Source organism: Erpetoichthys calabaricus, chromosome 17, assembly GCF_900747795.2.
Source record: "Erpetoichthys calabaricus chromosome 17, fErpCal1.3, whole genome shotgun sequence".
Classification (NCBI taxonomy): domain Eukaryota; kingdom Metazoa; phylum Chordata; class Cladistia; order Polypteriformes; family Polypteridae; genus Erpetoichthys; species Erpetoichthys calabaricus.
In genome coordinates this window covers 8,816,716-8,844,699 of record NC_041410.2, presented here as the reverse complement: position 1 = coordinate 8,844,699, position 27,984 = coordinate 8,816,716, and the positions used below count along the sequence as shown (strand labels likewise).

The following is a 27,984-nucleotide window of genomic DNA, read 5'->3' as shown; positions in this document are numbered from 1 at the left end:
CGTTTACTGCAGGACCACATTTCTAAATTTCCACCCTTTTTATTACAGCTTTGAAAAGATCACACAGTTTGTAACAGTCTAGAAATCCTGTCCATCTGATGCAGGCTTCATTGCTTAAACGCTTCCTCTATTTAGACTTCTGCTGGTGAATCTTCTGGACATCCTGGGAGGTGAGAAAGAAAAAAAAAACAATAAAACAGTAATAGATTAAAAAATAAACTTATTTCATGGTACTACAAATACAATCTGTTTTAAGAAAATTTACCGTCGATGTTAACATTTGATTTGATCTGCAGTTGACGCTGCTGCCTAACAACTTCAGGTTCATTTCCCTGCAAGTCCTTTTTCTTGGTTTTTCATAGTCTTCATGGGGTTTCCTCTTTGGTCTTCTCAAACACCCCAATAAAGCATGCATTACATTCAATGAGGAGGTATGGGTGTCTGCATTATGGTCTGCAATCTCATTAAGGTTTGATTGCAAATTTGCAGCTGAAGCTAAGAGGTAGTCTGTTTCTCCCTGTTACTCTGTAATTGAAAATTTAAAAAACTAGGGGGCTTCACCCCCTGCTTGCTTCGCTTGTTTCTTTCTCTAAAATCTCCGGTGTATCTGTGCAACTCTGTGATCCAAGCGTGACAGTGTATGTGGATTTCACTTTCACCAAACAACAGATCTTTTAATTCTCGCCGATAGGCCTCTTCATTGGGAAGAAACGCTACTTTTCCCTGATGGCAACACGATTTAGACGATCTACAAGTCTCCGACTTAAATTTTAAATCTGAACAATATACTGTATTCAATTTCTTTTCGCTGTTCTGTTATTTCACCGGGTAATAATTTCCGTTTGTTTGATGATCTTTGATCCTTGAACTTCATAGACAGGTGTGTCCATCATGAGTTATAAAGGTATTTAAGGTGGTCAATTGCAAGTTGTGCTTCCTTCCCTTTGACTCTCCTCTGAAGAGGGACAGCATGGGATCCTCAAAGCAACTCTCCAAAGATCTGAAAACAAAGATTGTTCAATCTCCTGGTTTAGGGGAAGGCTACAAAAAGCCATATCAGAGGTCCAAACTGTCAGTTTCAACTGTAAGGAATGGAATCAGGAAATGGAAGGCCACAGGCACAGTTGCTGTTAAACCCAGCAGGTCTGGCAGGCCAAGAAAAATACAGGAGCGGCATATGGGCAGGATTGTGAGAATGGTGACAGACAACACACAGATCACCTCCAAAGACCTGCAAGAACATCTTGCTGCAGATGGTGTATCTGTACATCATTCTACAATTCAGTGCAATTTGCACAAAGAACATCTGTATGGCAGGGTGATGAGAAAGAAGCCCTTTGTGCACTCACACCACAAACAGAGTCGCTTGTTGTATGCCAATGCTCATTTAGACAAGTCAGATTCATTTTGAAACAAAGTGCTTTGGACTGATGAGACAAAAATTGAGTTATTTGGTCAGAACAAAAAGCGCTTTGCATGGCGGAAGAAGAACACCACATTCCAAGAAAAACACCTGCTACCTCCTGTCAAATTTGGTGGAGGTTCCATCATGCTGTGGGGCTGTGTGGCTAGTTCAGGGACTGGGGCCCTTGTTAAAGTCGAGGGTCAGATGAATTCATCCCAATATCAACAAATTCTTCAGGATAATGTTCAAGCATCAGTCACAAAGTTGAAGTGACGCAGGGGTTGGATATTCCAACAAGACAATGACCCAAAACACAGTTGGAAATCTACAAAGGCATTCATGCAGAGGGAGAAGTACAATGTTCTGGAATGGCCGTCACAGTCCCCTGACTTGAATATCATCGAAAATCTATGGGATGACTTGAAGCAGGCTGTCCATCAAATTGAACTGAACTTGAGAGATTTTGTATAGAAGAATGGTCAACAATACCTCCATCCAGAATCCAGACACTCATCAGAGGCTATAGGAGGACAGCGTCTAGAGGACAAAAGGAGGCTCAACTAAGTATTGATGTCATATCTCTGTTGAGGTGCCCACATTTATGCACCTGTCTAATTTTGTTATGACGCATATTGCATATTTTCTGTTAATCCAATAAACTTAATGTCACTGCTGAAATCCTACTGTTACCATAAGGCATGTCAGATATTAAAAGGAAGTTGCTACTTTAAAAGATCAGCCAATGAAAAACAAAAATCCAAAGAATTAAGAGGGGTTCCCAAACTTTTTCATATGGCTGTATATTTTTATTTCAAAACTACACTATCATATGCAATAGATAGTTGTGGGAATTATAGATCATGGAATAAACTATTTGAATGCTATGCAAAAATAAATTAAGACTATAAGTACAGTACTTATCATTATTGTATTATTCAGGATTTTGTTTTGGAACTATAGGTGGTACGCTGAAAAAGTGATCAGCTGATACAAAAGAAGTAATCAAGATTTTAAAAAATAATTCATTATTTCAATAAATTAATTAATTTTTATTAAAAAATAAATTTAAAATCACTAATTTAAAACCAGGTTAAAAACATAAAAATAATAAACCAAAATAGTACAGCGATTACTTCTTTCATTAGTTCAAATTATTCACCCAGATGGTGTATTCGATACGCAAAACAGCGAATAAAATTGACATAAAATACAAAAGATTTACATCGATTCTTATCTGGCATTATAGAATTTTATTGAAATCTTTTGCATTTTGTGTCAAACTTACATTACACCACATTAAATGAGGCTGCATAAACAAGCCATAAGTTGTGTATGTTTCATGTTTTGTAATAAAAATCTCAGTCCCCCCCCCCCCCCCCCCCACTATAATTTGGCGAACACTCCTGTCAACGTTTTCTGCTTATGGCTTTCAGGCTTACAGCCCTGAGTAAACTAAACAGTTTATAAAAGTAGTAACGATATATTTTACATACCTACTTATAGAGTAATGGGGATTGTGGGAGAGAGGTGAAGAAGAGAGTGTAGGCAGGGTGGAGTTGGTGGAGAAGAGTGTCAGGAGTGATTTGTGACAGACGGGTATCAGCAAGAGTGACAGGGAAGGTCTACAGGACGGCAGTGAGACCAGCTATGTTATACGGGTTGGTGACCATGGCACAAGAGACAGAGCTGGAGGTGGCAGAGTTAAAGATGTTAAGATTGGCATTGGGTGTGACGAGGATGGACAGGATTAGAAATGAGGACATTAGAGGGTCAGCTCTGGTTGGGAGACAAAGTCAGAGAGGCGAGATTGCGTTGGTTTGGACATGTGCAGAGGAGAGATAAGGGGTATAATGAGAGAAGGGTGCTAAGGATAGAGCTGCCAGGGAAGAGGAGAAGAGGAAGGGCTAAGAGAAGGTTTATGGATGTGGTGAGAGAGGACATGCAGGTGATGGGTGTGACAAAGCAAGATGCAGAGGACAGAAAAATATGGAAGAAGATGATCCACTGTGGCAACCGGAAAGAAGAAGAAGACTATCAGTAGATATGTAGAAGTCAAACGATATGAGCGTAATGAATCACTTGGAATCACTATTGTAACGCCAAATCTGCAATTTTCCATTAACACGTGGTTAACACTGAGTGTGTGAGAGAGAAATAGCAAATGCTTTTTGCCTGTGACTGAGCAAGACAGCGCAAGCAGAGATGGGCAATGTAAATCTACCGCTCAATTTATTTAATGTATATGGATGTAAATTTTAAAAACAGCATTTTATATGGCCTTTTCAAAATAATACTGAAAAATCTGTAAATATTTGGTTGTTATTTCTTCTGTATATACGTCCCCCTTGACTGCTGCGCCCTCTAGTTTGGCCGTATGGGAAATCCGACCCTGTTCATTGAGGCCTAATCTGTAAAGAGAAAGCAATTTAACCTTTTATCATAACAGTGAATTTCATACTTGATGACACCTAGTGGAGACAGGGAGAATAGCATTCATGATACTATCCACCCATCCATCCATTTTCCAACCCGCTGAATCCGAACACAGGGTCACGGGGGTCTGCTGGAGCCAATCCCAGCCAACACAGGGCACAAGGCAGGGAACCAATCCCGGGCAGAGTGCCAACCTACCGCAGGACACACACAAACACACCAAGCACACACTAGGGCCAATTTAGAATCACCAATCCACCTAACCTGCATGTCTTTGGACTGTGAGAGGAAACCCACGCAGACACGGGGAGAACATGCAAACTCCACGCAGGGAGGACCCAGGAAGCAAACCCAGGTCCCCAGGTCTCCCAACTGCGAGGTGGCAGCGCTACCCACTGCACCACTGTGCCGCCCATTCATGATAGTAATGCCAGGTAATACAAAGCAATGGAATCCTCTTCCAACTATTTACTCAACTTTTTAAAGCCATTGTAATTGCCGTCTATGCAGTATGGCATAGAGGACACTGGGGTACCCTGAACAAGTCATTTAACCTTCTTTTGCTCCAGACGTGAAGAGTGAATTTAGAACACGGGTGTCCTAGAGGGCCGCAGTGGCTGCAGGTTTTCATTCTGACCATCTTCTTCATTAGTGACCATTTTTTGCTGCTAATTATCTTATTTTGCCTTCGTTTTAATTCATTTGACTCAGGTCCCTTAGTTGTCTCTTTATCCTTAATTAGTAGCCAAACAATAATGAGACACAAAACGAGCCGCCACATGACCAGCTCACCTGTGCCCATCACACAATATCTGAAAATAAAGAAACATGATGGTCTCGGTAAGGCTGATCACTCAGGTCACCAAAACATCTTGATGGCGTTCTTAGAACAAAAACATGAAAAATTAAAAGTTTTGGAAATGTCTGCTGTGGCAGAATGAGAGCAGCAACAAGCCATGGAATTAAATAACGGGCTTAATTAACAGCGAGAATCAGCTTCTCGTTAAGAGGTTGGTTGGAGTGAAATCAGTTGGAGTTTGAATCCAGTTTAGCTGCTCATCCGTTGGGTCCTTTCACGTCTCATTTCTGTTTGGCTGTCATTTAGTGAAGAAAAGAATAAATTCAGTGGACTGAATCCTTAAAAACAGGGCTGAATTAGAAGTGAATTAACACTGAAAACTGGTCACTGATTAGGAAAAGGGTTAGAATGAAAACCTGCAGCCACTGCGGCCCACCAGTACTGGAGTTTGACACCCCTGATTTAGAAGATGCACTAATCATCTACGACAGGGGTAGGCAACGTCGGTCCTGGAGTGCCACAGTATGTGCAGGTTTTTGCTTCAACCCAATTGCTTAATAAGAAGCCCTCATTGCTCAAGTAACACTTCTGCTTCACTTTAGTGGTCTCGCTTGTTAAGATTTTGGACCCTTATTGCTTATTTTAGTCTTAAACAGCTGTATTCTTGGTTTTTTTAATTGCTCCTAATTAGCAATAAATGCAAATGACAAGAGAGACCAGCATTTCACCATTTAGCTTGTTACCATTTACACCCGTGTGTATTTATCGCGCACTATTGGGTTTAATTAAGTACTTGGAAGGAAAGTGAAGGACTGAGAATTACTCCTCCATTTTTGGCTTCAAATCATTTGGATGATATCCTTAGAAAGGGGAAGAAAATCTAAGATATGAGAATGACCTGACATAGCAGAGTTAAAGCACTAACAAGCCATGAAATGAAATTATTGGCAAGAATTGCTTTCTCATTAAGCAACCAGGTGAGAACAAAAACCTGCAGCCACTGCGGCCCTCCAGGACTGGGATTGAGGACCCCTGATCTACGAGGAAAGCACCCCAGAGTGGTGTCTGCTAAAAAACAAACACAAGGTGGGTGATTATTAAGTGTGTTTAGCTAAAGGTGTTTACAGCTTAAAGTAATTGATTTACTTCCCATCAAACTCATTAATGTATTCATTTTCTGCACTGTCTTTTCTAACTCTGACTGGGGGGATTTGGGGGGTGGGCTGAAGCCTATTGTGACACCCTTGGGCCTAAACAAGGAATCCAGATCAAAATCACACTAACTAAGACAAAGCTTATTTAAAGCAACCAATCAATGCACAATACATATATTGGGGTGAGTTAAAGAAAATGCATGTGGACCCCTCCGGTAGAAAATGACCAGGCTTGGAATCAAACTATAGTATTATCGACCCCATTAAAACCATATTTACATTTTTTCAAAATTGATATTTTTGGAGTACTGTATTTGAGGACTTTGTAACCTATGACAGCAATAAAACTTTGATAGATACTTAAACATTCATTTGCTTGCAATTCCGTGGGGTGCTATTAACAAACTCTCCTCTAGGTGGCAGCAGCGTTTCACTTATCACAGAAGCTCATTTCTGACGTTGGTCTCCGATGCCTTCTTACCTTGAAGTGTTTCCAGGTTGATATCTCTGAATATAATGCGTCACCCGGGCAGCTTGTAGCCACCAGCTGTCGGTGGCCATGTATAGTATAGTTGGGGACGAGGTGACCTTTTCGAACTCCACATGTAGTAAAACTGTCTTTGACCAGAGAAAGAGTAAAGCCTGCTGGAATCTCTTCCATGTAGTTGCCAATAAAGCTTACTCCATAACCCAAAGAGTTGTGTCCCTTTGTGTGGGCACCCACCCAGAACCATCCACGCCCCTCATAGAGATAGCCGTCGGAGCCAGCCACAAAGCTGCAAAAAAAGAGACATACATGGGTTAGCATGGCCTAATAGCTAATCAGTCAGTCAGTCAGTCAGTCAGTCATTATCCGCAGGGCCGCTGCTGGCCAAATGGGTGCCCTAAGCAGAAATTTACTTTTGTGCCCCCCTCCCCCAAATATTACAGAAGTAAAAATAAAATAATAAAAAAAACACCTACTATAGGGGCCAAAATAGAACTTTATTCAAATAAGGTGTGCTTAGCCTACTCTGTGTTCACTGTAAAATGCAATATATACGTTTATATTTTTGTTTATTTGTATATGTATATTATTAATTTATTAATATATAAAAACGATTTTTTTTGAGCAGCTGGGATGGTGCCCCCCTGGGAGTTGGTGCCCTGGGAGTTGGTGCCCTACGCAGACTGCGTACTCTGCGTATAGGGAGCGGCGGTACTGATTATCCGACCCGTTATATCCTAACACAGGGGTCTGCTGCAGCCAATCCCAGCCAGCACAGGGCGCAAGGCAGGAACAAATCCCATGCAGGGCGCCAGCCCACCGCAGAACACACACACACCAAGCACACACACTAGGGACAATTTAGGATCGCCGATGCACCTGACCTGCATGTCTTTGGACTGTAGGAGGAAACCCACGCAGACACGGGGAGAACATGCAAACACCACGGCAGGGAGGACCTGGGAAGCGAACCTCAGGTCTCCTAACTATGAGGCAGCAGCGCTACCCACTGCCAATAGCTAATGATTTACATAATAGTATGGCTGAAAGATTTAAGGATTATTACTTCAGTGCCCGTTCACACAGCAAGTGTCTAAAGCACGTTACATCATAAAAGTACAAAGCATGAAAAAAAAATTAAATGACATAAAACAGAACATAATAAAAATATATAAAATAAATTGATTTAAAGATTTCTTTGAGAAAGAAATGTCATGTCATTTTCCAACCCACTTAATCCAGACCAGGGTTGCAGGGGAGCTGGAGCCTCTCCCAGACAGCACAGGGTGCAAGGCAGGATCACACCCTGGAGAGGGCGCCAGTCCATCACAGGGCAAACACACCAAACACACACCGGGGTCAGCTTATTATCGCCAACCTGCGTGTCTTTTGGACTGTGGGAGGAAACCCATGCAGACACAGGGAGGACACGCAAATTCTCCATGCAGGGAGAACCTGAGACACGGACCCTGATCTCCATACTGTGAGGCGGCACAGCAACCACCGTGCGTACCAAGAAATAATAAAATATCTGTTGTAGCCGTTCTTGCTTCTTACTTCATTGAGCAAAAAGTAGCTGACAGTAAAACACCATCCTGATTATTAAGATGGACACTCCTGCTTGTTTTATGATCGACGGATGGTCTCATTTTTTCATGATGAGTTTCATGTAGTGAGAAGTCAAACAAAATGAACCCTTTTATTGGCTAACGATATTGTAATCTTTTTTACTTAGCCAATAAAAGCGGTCATTTTCCTTGACTTCTCACTACATTCATAACGGCTAACACGGTACAACACCCTAACACAGGGGTCTCCAACCTTTTTTCCCCTGAGAGCTACTTTTACAAAATGAAAATGGCCGAAAGCAACTCGTGTTTTCTAACGTTTATTCTCATCGCTTATTTCAACCCAAACAAACTGAATACGCTTGTTTTGTCTGAACATTTACAAAATGTTGGTGTCCACAACTCACATTTTACATTAAAACATCACAAAAAATATTTAGTTCACCTACGAGTGCATTTTGTATGTCTGTATGCATTGTCTAGCGCAGGGGTAGGCAACGTCGGTCCTGGAGTGCCACAGTATGTGCAGGTTTTTGTTCCAACCCAGTTCCTTAACGAGAACTCAATTATTGCTGATGAAGCACATATTGCTTAAGTGACATTTTAATGCTTCATTTTAGTGGTCTCGCTTGTTAAGGTTCTCCAACCTTAATTGCTTATTTCAGTCTTAAACTGCTGCATTCAGTGTTTTAATTTCTCCTTATTAGCAATAAGATGTAAAAGACAAAGCAGCCAGCAGTTCTCCAGCTAGCTTTTTTCCAATTACATCTGTGTGTGTTCATCATGCACGGTTTGATTTAATAAAACACTTAATAGAAAAATGTGACAGACTGAAAATGATCTGTTTTAGGCTTCAAATCATTTGGATGATATCCTTGGAAAGGAAAAAAATCTACGATATAAAAGCCTTACATTGCACAGACTAACAAGCCATAAAATTAAATAAGGTCTGAGATTGGCAATGATTGGTTTCTAATTAAGCAATTGGGTTGAATGAAAACCTGTAGCCACTGCGGCTCACCAGGACCGACATTGCCTACCCCTGTTTTACATCTTATTGCTAATAAGGAGCAATTAAAACACTGAATGCAGCAGTTTAAGATTGAAATAAGCAATTAAGGTTGGAGAACCTTAACAAGCGAGACCACTAAAATGAAGCATTAAAATGTCACTTAAGCAATATGTGCTTCATCAGCAATAATTGAGTTCTCGTTAAGGAACTGGGTTGGAACAAAAACCTGCACATACTGTGGCACTCCAGGACCGACGTTGCCTACCCCTGGTCTAGCGTATCTCCATCCATTTTCCAAACCGCTGAATCCGAACACAAGGTCACGGGGGTCTGCTAGAGCCAATCCCAGCCAACACAGGGCACAAGGCAGGAACTAATCCTGGGCAGGGTGCCATCCCACACAAACACACACTAGGGCCAATTTCCTAACCTGCATATCTTTGGACTGTGGGAGGAAACCCACGCAGACACGGGGAGAACATGCAAACTCCACGCAGGGAGGACCCGGGAAGCGAACCACAGGTCTCCTAACTACGCCACCGTGCCGCCCATCTAGCGTATCTCACGCTAATGAATTAAAACAGGAATGCTGTCAAAAGAAAACAATGCAATTCCAAACACACACATCTGACTTATTCCTTTGTCATTTTGTCACATGTCACTTTATTCACAGGTCCAGTCGCATGTGTGACGTGTTTTTTAGTTCGTCAGATGACTGGCACTGAGGTGTACGGTGGAGTGGAGCCACTGAGGTTCACTCTTATGGAGTCATTTCAGTGTTCGTCTGTCAGTCTTGTTCTGAACTTTGACTTCATGACATTCATGTCAGACTCACCAAGGAGACCCAAACACAGCAGACATTTTCCAGAGCTCTTAGGTGAAGATTCTTATAGTTATCAGGCTCTACTAAGCTCCAGAAATGCTGAGAATGCTGTTGAACTATTTAACTGCACATTATGTTGAAGGTTTACTACTACGGTATATGATATATAAAATCTGTCTGTCTATCCGCTTTTCACGAGAGAACTACTTAACGGATTTAGATCGTTTTTTTTTTCTCTATAATTTGCTTGAACATTCCGGTTGATTTTGCGACTTCTCTCATTTCGTTCTGTTATCAGAGTTTGCTTGCGGTGCCGATTTATTAACGCGAATCCGGGCCGAGGGGCGGGGCCTTCCTCACTCACGTGTCAGCTTCGGGGCGTGGTCCTTCACTCCGCTTAGCCAGCGAACGAGAGAACAATTGAATTCAACTTTGTCTGATATTTAAAATAAAGTGTTACTTAGGTCTTGATGAGTCCGAGTCCGGATATTCCCTGAAGTGTCTACCACATTGAAAAGAGAGACTGCAATTCAGATTGTGGATCGTGATTTTGGGTTAAAAGGATCGTGAATATGATTTTTTGGAAAGATCGCCCACCACTAATTTGACTAATCAAGTTTTCAAATTCATGTAGGATTCATTAACCCATTGGCGAGCTACTTGGAATGGGGTTGCGAGCTACCGGCAGCTCTTGAGCGACGTGTTGGAGACCCCTGCGCCTAATACTACTGATGAGTTTCATGAAATCTCTGGCACCTCTTTCACTTGAGTAATTTTTCTTTCTCATTACTGAATCATTTACAAGTTGTCACTTATGGCCTGGACATCAACAGTTACACTAAGTCACCTGTAGCCAATGTCATCCCACTGACGGTCATTCTGGTGGAATCTCTGCATGCTCCTCATGTCTGCAGCACATTGTTCAAACGTGGTACAGGGCTGGCCGGGCTCGTATGTATGGTGGATGTAGACAAACTTGAGAGGCAGGGTCAGATTAGTTGGGGTCCCTTTATAGGGCTGAGCCCCCCACATGCAGCGGGGGATAATAGTAGGACATTCTGGAGATCAGAGAAAAAGGTGCACAAGTCAGGCAAAGGAGAAGGAATCACAAAGGACATCACATGCGCAGGAGAACATTCCAGAATTAGAAGACGGAGCCGCTCATGCGAGTCACTGCAGCTCTCAAACTCGGCAACGGGGCCGACAAGGGGCTTCAGTTTTTTGCTCTAACTTCACAATCTGTGAATCAGTCATTTTACCTCTAATTGATGTCACTGAATTAATTTTTTCTCTCTTCTTAGTCTGCGTTCAGAAAAGAACCATCAGTGTGATTATAATATTCCTAAGACATTTAGAAATATTTATATTTTTGCTAGAGTCTTAAACACTTAACTCTATTGTTGTTTTCCAATTCATTTGACCTTTTTTGGTGTAGCTACTTCCTTAATTGTATTCTAATAGTGACAATTAACAACAAGAAGAGAGCAGGGGGAAGGCGCTATATAAATAAAATGAATTATTATTATTAATAATAATAATAATTTAATAATACATTTTATTTATTTGTAGGCATCTTTCTAAACACTCAAGGACACCGAACAATAGATAAAACACAGATTATAAACAAAACTAAAGTACAAAAATTCAAATCAGACAGAGCAATTGTAATTGTAATCAAAGAGAAAATGAAGGACCCTAGCTGGGCAAACAACACTGAAAGGCTGCAGCCCCTTCAACGCCGGACCCTCCAAAGTGCTCATTAGGAAATAATGAGTTAAATTAGCAGAATGAAAATCATGATGATGGTGAAAAGTCAAAAGATGGAAAAACTCAATACGTACATAAATGTCTTTTACATCCATCCATCCATTTTCCAACCCGCTGAATCCGAACACAGGGTCACGGGGGTCTGCTGGAGCCAATCCCAGCCAACACAGGGCACAAGGCAGGAACCAATCCTGGGCAGGGTGCCAACCCACCGCAGGACACACACCCACACACCAAGCACACACACGGGACAATTGAGAATCACCAATCCACCAAACCTGCATGTCTTTGGACTGTGGGAGGAAACCCACGCAGACACGGGGAGAACATGCAAACTCCACGCAGGGAGGACCCGGGAAGTGAACCCAGTCTTTTACATTCTAATAAAAACAGTAATAATAATTCTTTACATTTATATAGCGGGTTTCTCACTACGGGCGGCACGGTGGCGCAGTGGGTAGCGCTGCTGCCTCGCAGTCGGGAGATCTGGGGACCTGGGTTCGCTTCCCGGGTCCTCCCTGCGTGGAGTTTGCATGTTCTCCCCGTGTCTGCGTGGGTTTCCTCCGGGCGCTCCGGTTTCCTCCCACGGTCCAAAGACATGCAGGTTAGGTGGACTGGCGATTCTAAATTGGCCCTAGTGTGTGCTTGGTGTGTGGATGTGTTTGTGTGTGTCCTGCGGTGGGTTGGCACCCTACCCGGGATTGGTTCCTGCCTTGTGCCCTGTGTTGGCTGGGATTGGCTCCAGCAGACCCCCGTGACCCTGTGTTCGGATTCAGCGGGTTGAAAAATGGATGGATGGATGGGTTTCTCACTACTTAAAGCACTCTTCATAGTGAGTTGGGTTCCATTTCAATTGGCACCATGCAGCGTCAGCCATTTTTGTGCCAGTGATGCTCACCACACATGAGCCGTTAAGTAGTAAAGGGGGTAAGAGAGAGAGTCCATCAGAGACAGGGGGTGATTATGGGGCTGAATGACCAGGCCGCGGTGGGCAATTTATCCAAGACCCTGAATTTTATCAACATGACGAATTTGTTGGGCACCAGGCAAAGGGTTACTATTTTAATACTTTGTCACAGGAGGTTGGGGATGGTACCCAGCCGGGATGCCCAGGAGGACCGGAGGAGGACTTACACCTCCCCCAGACCATGTGGGAGCGACCGCCCTGGTGGCTTTGGGGACCACGGGAACAGAGCTTGGAACCTCAACCCTATAGGTGCCCGTGGTCACCGCCGGGTGTGGCGGAAGTGCTGAGGGGAAGAAGACCAGGGACACCTGGAGTGCTTCTGGGTGTGCGGCCGGTACTTCCGCCACACTGGGGAGGGCCAGCAGAAGCTAATTAGGAGGCACCTGGAGCAGTCCAGGTGTGTATAAAAGGGGCCGCCTCCCTCCGTTCGATGGCTGGAGTCGGGTGGTAGAGGACGGAGCTCGGAGGAGAGGAGTGGAGACGGTCAGGAGAAGAGAAAGGCATTGTGTTGAGGGCCTGGACTTTGGGGTGATTGTTACTGCGGCACTGGGTTGTGTCTGTGTAAATCATGTAAATAAACGTGTTGTGGTGCGTAAATCGTGTCTACCTGTCTGTGTCCCCACAACTTGTTAAAATGGCTTATGTTTGTGTTTAAAACATTATATCTAGAATTTCTACAAAGATTTCATCAAAACAAATTGCAGGAATGAATCTCATACCTTGCGAGTATTAACAATAAAACTTTCAATTCTACTTTGAGCTGATTTGAAGAAGCACTTGGATGTTTGGGGCTCTGGGTAAAGTGCCATAGTGTGTGCCCATCTTACCTGAAATGAAACTGGAGTATAAAGAATATTATGAAGAATAAGAGCACATTGGAGGGAAGTCAGATGTGAACAAATATGAGAATGCAGAAGGAATAGAAAATAGGCAGGTATGAGAAATGGCAGAAATAGAAGAAGGAGAAGAAAATGTGAAAACAGTCGAAAATAAAGGCAAGTGATTTACATAAAGACAGATATGAGGGCTCTGCCACCTGCTCGGGCGGGCGCGACACGCTAGCCACATCACGTATGGGGAGGCGGACGTACAATTTAAACAGATTGTTATTTTCATATGCATAATAAAACTAACTATTTTACATTACAGCAAGTAATTAATCATAGTAACAAATAGTAAAACATAATAAATTGAAAGAAATGAATTTGTTTCATGTTGTGTTAGTGGTATTCGTTGCGTTATACGTTTTCCTTCTGTTTGGCTTTGAAATTAATATGCAAATACTTTTTAAAAGTACACTTTTACTGTAAAACTTCAGTTAAAAACAATTTATTGAATTAACTTTTCATTGATGTCACATTGAATTTTGATTCCGTTGTGATATTTGCCCGGACACCATCAGACCGACACCACATCTTTATCCAAATAATGTTTTATTTTTCCTCTCCACACAACACAAACTCAGTCCCGCACAACAACACTGTGTCTTCAGCCCCAGTCACCTTTTTTCCTGGGCCACCTGTCTCCTCTCTCCAGGAGCTTCGTCCTGCTCCTGCTCCCGACTCCAGCTCAATGACAGGAGGGAGGCGGCCCCATTTATCCTCACCTGGATGAGCTCCAGTTGCCCTACGTGACGTCACGTCCTGGTGTGGCGGAAGCGTCGGGAGAGCACCCAGAAGCACTCCGGGTGACCCTGGAACGATCGTCCTCCATGGGTGTGGCAGAAGTGAATAAGTCCCGGGCTCCATGAGGCTCGGGGCACCCCCTGGCGGTGACCAGAGGCCCCAACGGTCTTGAGCCTCCCTGCTCCCCTTCCGTGGGCCTCTTCTACTCCAGGGCGGTTGCCCCCTCGTGGCCCGGAAGATAAATATGCCAGAACCCAGTCCTTCCAGGCGGCCCGGCCGGGTCTGACCTCCAGCCGCGTACCACACCATGTTTGGATTCTCATCATCACAGCGCAATGTATAACTGCCTGTGACTGAATTTCGTTTCTTTCTCTCTACTAAATAAACCGACTTTTTCGAATGTTTGTCCTTGTGATTTGTTAATTGTCTTTGCAAAAGCTATTCTGACGGGAAACTGTAAACGTTTTAATACGAATGGCATATCACAATCTCCTTTGGTGTCTCATTTTAGATGTACTACATTACTTTTCTTGTTGCCTGTTAAAATTTTACAAGTCAGAATTGTTTCAACCAATTTTGAATACAACTAATCTCGTCCTATTGCATAGCCCATCAGTCAGACATCAATTACGCAATTACATTACGATACGTCCTTCTTTCAGCAGTAATTCAGCCAGTGGAAGATCCGACGGTGTTAACGGTTGTAGGTATTCTTCGTGATATTGTAAGTTGATGTTTTCATTTTCCAAACCATCACCACCAACTGTTTCAGCACAGTCTATTGATACGCATTTAATCAATATGCCGTGTAACCGATTGACAATTTTCGCATAAATTTATCTGACTTCCTCGTTTCTCGGTGCTAGGATTGCCCATGTACTCATTTCTTCTGTTGATAACCCTTCAGGATGGAATTCTTCAATAAGATTTGGACATAATATGTCTTCATTTATTGGGAACTTAAAGTGAGGAAAACGTAAAAATGTATAAGAGCGGAGAGCGCAGGAACTGTGTCTGACAAAAGCATTCACACCAATGAGAGGTGAGAGGACCGCGGGCGTGGGCCGTGAACCAGAAATGGTGGAGAGGAGGGCGAGACTTGAAAAAAATCTCTTGGCAATAGTCTCGTCTCAAGAATTTTCTTTTATAATGGAGAGATATGAACTGTATGAATACACGTACTGAGCTTGAAAGCAATTCTGAAATAAGAGAAATGGGAAAGAGAAAACAATGTAACAGCCTTGGTATCATTTAGAACAGCGTTTCTCAACCTTTAAGTGTTTGTAACCCGAGTTTTCATAACAGTTTTAATCGTGCCCCCCACTAAGGTTTTTTTGAAAGGAGCTCACTAATACCAGTTTGTTCTTTTTTAATTAATGATATATCATAGATGCATATTTTATTATACCTACTTAACTTTTATCGACATTTATCTAACTCTCTATTTATTTTTCTAGTATCAGAATGTAGTTTAAGTTAATTTGTTTTGGTTTCAATAGATGTATTTTTCATATTTTCGATTCTTGTTTTCCTTTTTCACATCTTCGCACACCCCCTTCTTGTTACTTTGTGCCCCCCTAGGGGGGCCCGCCCCACAGATTGAGAACCACTGATTTAGAAGAGTTAAAGAATGGTGGGGATGATGAGCAACACTTAAGAGCAGGAGAATGCTATGAAGAACATGGGGAACGTGACCAGGACGTAAAAAGGTAATGTGGAATGGACCAGTAGAGCAACCGAAGGTCAAGAGGGGATTGTAGAAAACAAGAGAAATGGAAAAGGAGTATGAACAACATCAAGAATAAATAACCGGAATGTCAACGGGATAAGCAAGCAGTAAAACTGAAAAGAAATGATTAGGAAAATATTCAAAATGGGTGGAGAGTAATGTGAAGAATACGAATATGAATGTGAATATGAATATGAATATGCTCCACTGACAGATTGAGGAGATCGTTTCTCCCCCAAACTATGCGACTCTTTAATTCCACCCAGATAAGAAAATGGCAGCAGTAAGACACATGGGGGGGACAAAGCAAAGTGTACGTCAAATGAATGAGGTGGAAATGTTTGTGTGTACAAGAGACAGACGATCAAATTGTCCATTTGCAGGATGAGGCGCTAAATGAGGAGCCGCCTTTGCATTGCAGGATGCCCAGATATTCATAACAGCAGAACAATTAAACGTTTATTATCTAAGAATGGAGTTTTAATGGAGAACAAAAGGAGAAACGGCTTGAGAATGGAATCAAGTAAAGTAGTAAAGGAGAACAGAGGACCGGAGCACAATGGACTAAGGAGTACCGGAGAGCAGGATTCAGTGATGGAAGGCAAATTAGTGAAGAACATGGAACTGGCTACCACATCTCTACGTAGAAAGGATATGCAAGCATAATAAAAAGGAGGAAATTTTGTAGAAGGCAGAATGATAATAGAGAATGAAGAAACAAATGGAGAAGCAAGGTGAAGTCACCCTGTGGATTTCCTTCGAGGATCTTCTCCTGTCAACTTACCAACGTATGTTTCGTAGAACTCCTGTATGCCTTGCTTCACTGGGTCATGCAGACGTGTTTCGTCCAAAGCCACTAGATGAGAATCACTGCTTAGGTTCTTGTACAGAAGGACAGACGCTAGAGCCTGATCTTGCAGGACACTGACATTGACCAGAGCGGCAAAAAGACTGCGCCTGAAATTGCTCCTCAGGTCCACATCATTCTTTGGCTTCTTTGTCCCACTGGAGACGTAGTAGTCCTTCAACAAGGCACTTAGATTGTAAGAGTTGGGCTTGTCAGGTATTGAAAGGTGGGCACCCAAAACCACTCCGTCCATTGCACCATTGATAAAGGCATCGGTTACTGGAGAAGGATCATCCAGAAGGACGTAAACCTGGGCCCTAGAAATATTATCCCAACAGCCATTGGGACCCAATGCTTTGCTCTGAAGGCCATTGCGGAAATTAAGGAGAGACAAGCCAAGATCTTTCCCTAGTGTTGCTGCAATCAGACTGTCCAGGCCTGTTATGACACGGGTGTTTCGTTTCAGGCCAGCTTCTATGCCAATTATGAGAGGAGATACAGCCACAGAGGTTCCATCTGGTGTTAAAACCACACCACTCTCCACATCTCCAATCACCTGGTGCTTTAAGACCTTCACAAGGAAGCTTGAATAACTGGGGCTAAATTTTTGGCCCATTGGGTTGCCTTGAGGCTCTTTAGGATCTTGTTTCAGGCCTTGACTGGCAGGGGACAGCTTGCCCAAAAGATGTTCCAGGTATGCATTGTTGTAGTTGTGCCACTGGCGAAAGTACTGCACGGTGTCGAGGATCTCCCATTGCGGGTTGAGGCGCTCAAGTTCTTCTATGATCTGGATCACGTTGTCCATATGGAAGGAGGGAACACCTTGAGATCGCAAATGAAAAAAGCAAAGGAGTCTTAGAAAAGAAGCTTGGGTTTGTGCACAACAGCATTACATGAGACCTCGTGACCTGTAAGTCTAAGCGGTGGGCCTGTTATGGACACACTTCATTTCTCGTACTTCCTAAGGGCTCGTTTAGGCCGGGTTTATACTTCATGCGACACGACGCATGCTGCAGCTGATGCTCCTACTACGCAAGCGTTGTACTGTTTAGACTTGCGCGCGTACTTTACGTAATTTGGAGGAATCCAGCAGGTGGCAGTGCGAGATATCATCACAGTGAGAACATGTTCACCTTTGCTGTGTTGTGAATTGCCTGGAACATCCATTAAATTCCAAAGACACTTTACCACAATATCTCTGAAAAGGATGTTTAATGATGAAATCCATCAATCCAGGGATGTTTCCATTCCAGCAAGAATTGGGCATGAGGCAGAAACAATCTCTGGACGGGCATCAGCTCATCGCAAGGTGAATACAAGCACTCACACATACACTGGAGTCAATTTAGCGGGACCAAATCCCCAAATCTGCATATCTTTGGAATGAAACTGGAGAACACTGAGGAAACTCAGCAGGAAAACATGTAAACTCCAGGCAGGGAATATCAGCGATGTGACTCCCTGCAAGACAGCAGTGCTACAGCTCTGTCACCGTGACACCCCCATGTGTGTAATTATTAACAGTATTCATTAGTTCAACGAAATTAACGATTTATCTGTAAAATGCAACATACAGTGCATCCGGAAAGTATTCCCAGCGCATCACTTGTTCCACATTTTGTTATTTTACAGCCTTATTCCAAAATGGATTAAATTCATTTTTTCCCTCAGAATTCTACACACAACACCCCATAATGACAACGTGAAAAAAGTTTACTTGAGATTTTTGCAAATTTATTAAAAATAAAAAAAACTGAGAAATCCCATGTCCATAAGTATTCACAGCCTTTGCTCAATACTTTGTCGATGCTCCTTTAGCAGCAATTCCAGCCTCAAGTCTTGTTGAATATGATGCCACAAGCTTGGCACACCTATCCTTGGCCAGTTTGGCCCATTCCTCTTTGCAGCACCTCTCAAGCTCCATCAGGTTGGATGGGAAGCGTTGGTGCACAGCCATTTTAAGATCTCTCCAGAGATGTTCAATCGGATTCAAGTCTGGGCTCTGGCTGGGCCACTCAAGGACATTCACAGAGTTGTCCTGAAGCCACTCCTTTGATATCTTGGCTGTGTGCTTAGGGTCATTGTCCTGCTGAAAGATGAACCGTCGCCCCAGTCTGAGGTCAAGAGCGCTCTGGAGCAGGTTTTCATCCAGGATGTCTCTGTACATTGCTGCAGTCATCTTTCCCTTTATCCTGACTAGTCTCCCAATCCCTGCTGCTGATAAACATCCCCACAGCATGATGCTGCCACCACCATGCTTCACTGTAGGGATGGTGCCAGGTTTCCTCCAAACATGACGCCTGGCATTCACACCAAAGAGTTCAATCTTTGTCTCATCAGACCAGAGAATTTTCTTTCTCATGGTCTGAGAGTCCTTCAGGTGCCTTTTGGCAAACTCCAGGCGGGCTGCCATGTGCCTTTTACTAAGGAGTGTCTTCCGTCTGGCCACTCTACCATACAGGCCTGATTGGTGGATTGCTGCAGAGATGGTTGTCCTTCTGGAAGGTTCTCCTCTCTCCACAGAGGACCTCTGGAGCTCTGACAGAGTGACCATCGGGTTCTTGTTCACCTCCCTGACTAAGGCCCTTCTCCCCCTGATCGCTCAGTTTAGATGGCCGGCCAGCTCTAGGAAGAGTCCTGGTGGTTTCGAACTTCTTCCACTTACGGATGATGGAGGCCACTGTGCTCATTGGGACCTTCAAAGCAGCAGAAATTTTTCTGTAACCTTCCCCAGATTTGTGCCTCAAGACAATCCTGTCTCGGAGGTCTATAGACAATTCCTTTGACTTCATGCTTGGTTTGTGCTCTGACATGAACTGTCAACTGTGGGACCTTCTATAGACAGGTGTGTGCCTTTCCAAATCAGGTCCAGTCAACTGAATTTACCACAGGTGGACTCCAATGAAGCTGCAGAAACATCTCAAGGATGATCAGGGGAAACAGGATGAACCTCAGCTCAGTTTTGAGCTTCATGGCAAAGGCTGTGAATACTTATGGACATGTGCTTTTTCAGTTTTTGCATTTTTAATAAATTTGCGATAACCTCAAGTAAACTTTTTTCACGTTGTCATTATGGGGTGTTGTGTGTAGAATTCTGAGGGAAAAAATGAATTTAATCCATTTTGGAATAAGGCTGTGACATAAGAAAATGTGGAAAAAGTGATGCGCTGTGAATACTTTAATGCATTTCATCATGAAAGTGATTTCAAGTATAAATCTAAAGATTCTAAATTTGCAGAGTGTTGGAATATCATACATTTAATGTGTTCTGTGTGGTGATCTACTGCTGCCTGCCGTAGCGATTAAAAACTGGGATGAGGTCTATGACGGTCTGCTTTAATGATAAAGTAAACTATGAGGTTAAATTGGACATTTCAAGATTAAAACTGAAATTTCCACTTTAATCACAAAATACACCTTTTCACCATGTCTTTAATTTTTTTCTGAGTGGCTCAAATATAGCTCTGTACATTCTGTTGCTGTTGTGAAGTTGCAAAAAAAAAAAAAGACGGCCCAAAGATGGTATGTGAGACTTTTAAAATGTCTCGTGTCTTTACGATCGGGGAATATGCGACGCTTGAATATAAAAGCACCACAAGTGCATCTGCATGTCGGCATTTTGCTTCACCACATGTAACCATTCATCAAACATCGAAGTGCACACCCCGATCAAGCGGCTCTCTGTCACATGTTCAAAGTAAACAGAGACCTTGACGTCACATTCCGACTTTTAGCACACTGCGCTCCTCGACTTTTTGCTGGAACTGCAACTCGCGCATGCGTCACGTTCATTTCTGAGGATCTGCTCAGAGTACGCGCAGGGAACGCGTTCTCAGAGTTCATTTGACGCGTCCTCTGAGCAGGGGCCTCATGTATAAACGGTGCGTACGCACAGAAATGTTGCGTACTCCCGTTTCCACGCTCAAATCGCGATGTATAAAACCTAAACTTGGCATAAAGCCACGCACATTTCCACGGTAACTCATTCCTTGGCGTACGCAATTTATCCGCCCGGTTTTGCAGACTGGCGGCACCCAGTGTCAAAGCAGTGCTACTGTTCCTGTGTGATCACTCTTTCTTTCTTAAATCCACATTCCTGGCGCGGCTTTATAAATACACTGAAATTAACTGCATATTGTTTATTAGTGTAATGCATCTGATTGTAATTAACCTGCAGCAATATAATGGTCCAGGGAATAGCCATAGTATTCCAAATACCAGAACTGCTTTAGCGTTGTAACTCTCACTGCATCTTCTTTCAGCTGATCCCGTTAAGGATTGCCACAGCAGATCATCTTTTTCCACATTACTCTCACTGCACCACTCAGAGTATTTATATCACTGTATCTGAGTGGGGCATCACAGCAGCAGCTGATTGGAAAGAGAATTATCGGTATACAGAATGAAGCAGACGCTGCCTGAGCCACAGCAAACGCTTTAGTCCCTGTACGGACTTCGCGGTTTAGAAACAGTTTCATCCCAAGAACTCTAAACGCAATAAATCAGTCCATCAAATGCTCCTTGTAGAACTGTTTGTACTTATAAGTACAATTACCCCACTGTAAACTTGCACTACAGTTATAATATTGCACAACCTGCGCCACTTTATAAAGTGCGTATTTACATGTGATGACGGTATTCATTTCTAAGACGAAATGCAGCAAAACATGTTGATTATATTATACAGATAAAACTTTAACTTCATTTAAATAATCTGTATTGTTTATAATTAAACATGTGAGGACACGGTGCCGCAGCGCTAGCTAGTTCAGTAATTGTTCCTGCCTTGCGCTGTATTCTTGCTGGTGCTGACGCGACACTGGAAAGATAGACGGATATAATAATTAAACATGTACTACTAAGATATTTCAATGTTCCTTAAAAGTTTTGAAGAATCGAAGTTCTAAGCTTACAGATGGCTTCACGTCTATTACATAGCTTATTGTGTGGCGATTGAGTTTTTGGAGAAAGAAAAGTAAGGACAGGAATTGGAGGTTAGTACGTTTGAAAGAGACAGTACTGCTGTGATAAATTATTTAATTGAAGGTTGCGCATAGCGCAGCAAGCCTCTTGCGTGAGATATGAACAAGCACTGCGCCACCGTGTTCCCATGTTTAATAACACGCTTTCATTCCTATCATCATGAAAAAGATATCACGTATACATCTCAGTATTTTAATTATTCAGAGAGCTGTAATATCTCGAATGTAATGGATTATGTGTCCTGTCGGAGAAAGAGAGAGCCCGTTTAAAAAGCAGGCAGTGATTCATACACATGGAGCACATAGAAGATCAAATACAGAACAAAGCATTTAACGTGCCACTTTAGTTACAATAGGATTTGAGAAACTAGTAAATTAAACGATTTTAAGATGAAGTTTATGATGTTCTACTTTAATGGCAAAATAAACTACGTGATTAAAGTGGAAATTTCGAGATTAAAGTTGACATTTCGTGCTTTTTTCCCCACTGTGTGCCTTTTTTTTGTCTGTACCCTAATAAGCTTTCATATGACACTCAGACGGTGGGCTACGACTCGCCTTTTCACAGCGACTTTGATATGTGATTTCTTTTTTATTTCGGGCACTGTGCGACTTTGTGAAAGTTGAGCCTTCAAGTTTCTCCGACACTCTGTCACTCGATCAACTTTCTTTTGTTGATTATCCCACTGTTTAAACCAACAAATAGTACGTTTTTCATTTGCCTCCACTTGGTATTCGCTGAAATTCTTATTTTCTCCCGTGCTTTTCCCATTGTCTTTTCACAGAAGGCTATTTATATTGATTTGCATATTCAAAGAGGCGTAATTCTGGGAGGAGTTGGGGCGGGACAGAAGGCGCGTGCACGTGCGTCACTTTTCACGCAAGTCGGGATTTATGTAGTAGAAGAACGTGAAAGTATGCGTGCGCACAGATTCCTGCATCTGCATTTTTCTGTGCGTACGCACAATCCCGCTTTTGTGCTTACGCCATGTTATAGTGTGAGTTCTACGCACGGCGTTATACATGAGGCCCCAGGTCCTCAGAAATGAACGTGACGCATGCACGAGTTGCAGTTCCAGCAAAAAGTCGAGGGGCGCAGTGTGCTAAAAGTCGGAATGTGACGTCAAGGTCTCTGTTTACTTTGAACATGTGACAGAGAGCCGCTTGATCGGGGTGTGCACTTCGATGTTTGATGAATGGTTACATGTGGTGAAGCAAAATGCCGACATGCAGATGCACTTGTGGTGCTTTTATATTCAAGCGTCGCATATTCCCGATCGTTACATTTTAAAAGTCTCACACACCATCTTTTGTGCCGTCTATTTTTTTGCAACTTAATGTACGGCTCTGTATTTGAGCCACAGAGAAAAAAAAAATTAAGAACATGGTGAAAAGGTGTATTTTATCATTAAAGTGGAAATTTCGGCTTTAATCTCGAAATGTTAACTTTAACCTCATAGTTTACTTTATCATTAAAGCAGATCGTCGTAAACGTCATCTCAGTTTTTAATCGCTACAAGCTTCTTGGACTTCCTACTGACCTGACAGCAGCAGCACCACACAGAACACATTAAATGTCTGATATTCCAAGTCTCTGCGCATTTAGAATCCTCAGATTTATACTTGATATCACTTTCAAGATGAAATGCATTAAAGTATGTATGTTACATTTTACAGATAAATAGTTAATTTCATTGAAATAGTGAGTACTGTTAATAATTACACACATGGGGGTGACACGGTGGCAGAGCGGTAGCACTGCCGTCTCGCAGGGAGTCATGTCGCTGATATTCCCTGCCTGGAGTTTGGATGTTTTTCCTGCTGGGTTTCCACACTGTGCTCTGGTTTCCTTCCAATGGTATACAGATTTGATGACACTAAAATGACGCTAGCGTGTGTGAGTGATTGTATTCACCTTGCTTTGAGCCGATGCCCATCCATGGATTGTTTCTGCCTCGTGCCCAATGCCAGCTGGAATGGGCACATCCCTGGATTAATGGATTTAATCATTAAACATCCAGAGATATTGCGGTAAAGTGTCATCGGAATTTAATGGATGTTCCAGGCAATTCACAACACAGCGAAGCTGAACCCGTTCTCACCGTGATGATATCTCACACTGCCACCTGCTGGATTCTTCCAGATTTACAAGTATAAACAGTAAAACGCTTACATAGCAGGAGCGTCCGCTGGAGCATGCGTCGTGTCGCGTGAAGTATAAACCCGGTTACACGCTCTCCCTTTCTTTTGTATTGTGTTCAGGGCCGGATTTTCCTATAGGCTAACTAGGCTTCAGCCTAGGGCCTCAAGATCAAGAGGGGCCTACATTCAAATTGTTAGCAAAATTTTATTATCTCTCATGTAATTTACAAACTTAAAAATGGAAGGTGAAAGGGCCTCATAAGTGGAATAGCCTAGGGCCTCTTTCATATAAATCCGGCCCTGATTGTGTTTGTTCACTGTGTATGGTGCTCAACCTGCAATTCATTTTTGAAAAGCTCTATTGTAAGTATAATAATAATTTCTCCCTCAGATATTTTAGCTAACTTTCAAAGCGTTTGTTAATTTTGCTAATTGCCCACCCGGACGCTCCCTAACAAAGCCCCTACTTAAATTACACCCACATGCTGTAGAGAAAAGCCAAGCAAAATGACACCTTTTATTGGCTAACTAGAAAGATTACAATATGCAAGCTTTCGAGGCAACTCAGGCCCCTTCTTCAGGCAAGATGTAAATTTCTTTTGTTTGCTGAGACTCTACCTAGTTCGATAATCCCTCTAATCTGACCACCTCTTTTAGGCTGAACAATTCCTAATGGATACTCACCTTCCTCGGTGGGCATAGCTACCCCTGAGGCAAGTAGGAGTGACAGCAGCAGGAGCTGAAGAAATGCAAAGTGTGCAGTAACCATCTTGTCTTCAAACCATTCAGTGTTCCTGTTAGATGAATCTAACGCTGCTGGGTTGGCCTTTTCTTTTTTTATTATCAGCGGGGCATTTGGCACGTTTCAGTACAGACGGGCAAATGTTGCGGAATTCCACTTCCTGAAAAAAGTATCCTGGGAAAATCAGATATTTTAACAGCGCTGTTTACTTTTTGGTAGTCAAGGGCACAGCTGATACGTGTGCACACAGAACTGTACAAACACTGTGAGGAAAAGGTGGTGGGGTGGAGTGGAGGGTCAGGAACCGCACCATTAGAAAAGCCAGTGTAGGTCAACTGAAACTGGTCTGCTGACCACAGCATCTAAGAGTGAAGCACTCTGGGAGAGTCTGAGAAAAATGAAGCATTTGTTACAACGAGGAGCAGACGGAGCGCAAGTGTCCAATGACTTGATCTTTCTTAGATAGATAGATAGATAGGAAAGGCACTATATAATATAAAGATAGGAAAGGCACTATATAATAGATAGATAGATCGATAGATAGGAAAGGCACTATATAATAGATTGATAGATAGGAAAGGCACTAAATAATAAATAGATATGAAAGGCACTATATAATAGAAAGATAGGAAAGGCACTATATAATAGATAGATAGATCGATAGATAGGAAAGGCACTATATAATAGATAGATAGATAGGAAAGGCACTAAATAATAGATAGATAGATATGAAAGGCACTAAATAATAGATAGATAGATATGAAAGGCACTATATAATAGATCGATAGATAGGAAAGGCACTATATAATAGATTGATAGATAGGAAAGGCACTATATAATAGATAGATAGATATGAAAGGCACTATATAATAGAAAGATAGGAAAGGCACTATATAATAGATAGATCGATAGATAGGAAAGGCACTATATAATAGATAGATCGATAGATAGGAAAGGCACTATATAATAGATTGATAGATAGGAAAGGCACTATATAATAGATAGATAGATAGATATGAAAGGCACTATATAATAGAAAGATAGGAAAGGCACTATATAATAGATCGATAGATAGGAAAGGCACTATATAATAGATAGATAGATATGAAAGGCACTATATAATAGAAAGATAGGAAAGGCACTATATAATAGATAGATAGATAGATAGGAAAGGCACTATATAATAGATAGATAGATAGGAAAGGCACTATATAATAGATAGGTAGATAGATAGGAAAGGCACTATATCATAGATAGATAGAGATGGATAGATAGATAGATAGATAGATAGATAGATAGATGATACTTTATTAATCCCCAAGGGGAAATTCATTCTTATGTGACCTTCATGTGAAACCCCTGTCTCCTAGGGTGACAGATGAGTGCAATGTTGGACCCTTCCTCTGCGGAGAACAAGGGGTACTCCTCCGATGTGACTAGTAGCTATGTCAGCTTGCACCCACGTCCCTGATATGCATCCAGTTGCCTAAGTGTGTTCAGTCTCCAGATGTTAACTGTAGGAACCTCTAAGTATTGCTGTGGGTGTCCTACCATTGAAAGCTGCATACCACCATGCTGAGGGATCATGGGGGAGCATCAAGTCTTGCTCCCTGCTTTCTCTTTATGCTTCATATCGCATAAGATAGTCCAGTTCAGAGATGCAAGGTGTAATTAAGCACCTTGAGCATGGGAAAGGAACTATATAATTAAATATAGTATTATTATTATTAGTGTTAAAAGTGTTAAAAGTGATGTGCGTTATGCAGTGTAAAAAGACATGGGTTGAACAGAGAAAATGTTGGGGAGTCAGGCGACAACCATGTTTAAGTTGGTTAATTTTTTTAAGTAAAGCTACAACAACAGGCATATGAGGTTGCCAAGGTTTTCAGCCAAGGCTGGCAAAATAATAAGCAAGGCTGAGAGGACCTGGAGGCCAAGCTGGTGTTGTGATTCGTAATGAACACCAATATTCCCGTTGTCGGGGTCCTTTTATTTGACGGCTGCAGAAGGGGCGGGGCTTGGAGGAGGAAACAGAAGTGACACCAATGGTGTTCTGGTCAGAAGAAGAATACTTTAAAGTTAGCGCCCTCTCTTGGCTCGGGGTGGAACTGCTTACCTTCTCAGAGCCTTGAAGATGTCTCCTATGTGTTTGTACTTGAGAGTATTTGTATTACCTTTTATAGCATTGAGTAACCAAATGCAATTCTTATTTTTTTGATGTTAACACTTGATATGCGTTACTATGGAAGCTTATTCCTGCCGTTCAAAAAAGAAAAAAAAAAATGACCGCATTATTTCTCAGAAGTGTTGCCTTTTTTTTGGCAAAGATGTTGCCTGCTGATTTTGGTGTCACATCGTTCACCCGCGTGTTCCAGCCATCAGGTGACGGGTGAAGAAAAGGTTAAGCACATGCAATCAACCCACAAAACCCACAAACTATACAAGAAACTGAGACTCACTAAGATAAGATCACCGGTCCATACCAGTTAGATATCTGACAAGCACATTACGTATAAGATAAAAGCATTAATACATGTTTCCTTCATATAACACCTTTCATAGTGTGCCAACATAAGTAATATTAGTAAATTAGTCCATTTCAAACACCACCTCCCATAGTGAACACTATCAATAAACTTTCATCCACTTTAATCAATGGACAAGTGTCTTTGTGTCTGTCCATCTTATTGCTGTGTCTCTGCTATCCAACAGATGGTGTGTCACAATCATTAGTGTTGCTTTTAAAAATCCTGCAGTGAATGGCATATACCAGAGACATAATAACTGGATGGACACACACACTGCACTGCAAACATTAATGCTGAACACATCCAACATTTTGGACAGACACAAATCAGCTTATCCACTCTAATAAAAGGACAGGTGTCGGTGTATCTGTGAGTCAAGTTGTCATGACTCTGTTATATGCCATTTGCTATGGGATTCATGAAAGCAGGGCTAATGGTTTGTGATGTGGCATCTGTTGGAATGGCAAATGCAATGTGTTTTATTACTACAAATGTTTTGTGATGCGCTTTCTGTTGGGATGACAGATGCAATGCATAGGCCTCTGTTATATGCCATTTGCTATGGGATTCATGAAAGCAGAATGCTAATGTTTTGTGATGCGGCATCTGTTGGAATGGCAAATGCAATGTGTTTTATTACTACAAATGTTTTGTGATGCGCTTTCTGTTGGGATGACAGATGCAATGCATAGGCCTCTGTTATATGCCATTTGCTATGGGATTCATGAAAGCAGAATGCTAATGTTTTGTGATGCGGCATCTGTTGGAATGGCAAATGCAATGTGTTTTATTACTACAAATGTTTTGTGATGCGCTTTCTGTTGGGATGACAGATGCAATGCATAGGCCTCTGTTATATGCTATTTGCTATGGGGTTCATAAAAGCAGAGTTAATATTTGTGATGCCCCACCTGTTGGAATGACAAATGCAATGTATTTTATTACTTTGAATGTTTGTAATGCACCATTCGTTG

General features: G+C 42.2%; 1 protein-coding gene across 1 annotated transcript; it reads right to left on the bottom strand.

The window, feature by feature from the left end:
• Positions 1-15: 15 nt before the first annotated feature.
• On the bottom strand, positions 16-24,633 carry pglyrp6 (peptidoglycan recognition protein 6). The gene is made up of 5 exons (XM_028791277.2): positions 24,425-24,633; positions 16,554-17,438; positions 10,529-10,739; positions 6,273-6,567; positions 16-163 (listed from the first exon to the last, which is right to left on the bottom strand). The coding sequence occupies exons 1-5, from the start codon at positions 24,507-24,509 to the stop codon at positions 128-130; spliced, it is 1,512 nt and encodes a 503-aa protein (XP_028647110.1). The 5' UTR covers positions 24,510-24,633; the 3' UTR covers positions 16-127.
• Between the last annotated feature and the right edge of the window lie 3,351 nt (positions 24,634-27,984).

Bases quoted from the DNA above. Each gene is read 5' to 3' on its own strand.
- pglyrp6 (XM_028791277.2), bottom strand. From the start codon at position 24,509: ATGGTTACTGCACACTTTGCATTTCTTCAGCTCCTGCTGCTGTCACTC. The intron at 17,439-24,424 runs GTGAGTATCCAT...TGCGATCTCAAG, and splicing joins AGCTATGCCCACCGAGGAAG to GTGTTCCCTCCTTCCATATG. The intron at 6,568-10,528 runs GTGACTTAGTGT...CTTTTTTTGCAG, and splicing joins TGGGATGACATTGGCTACAG to CTTTGTGGCTGGCTCCGACG.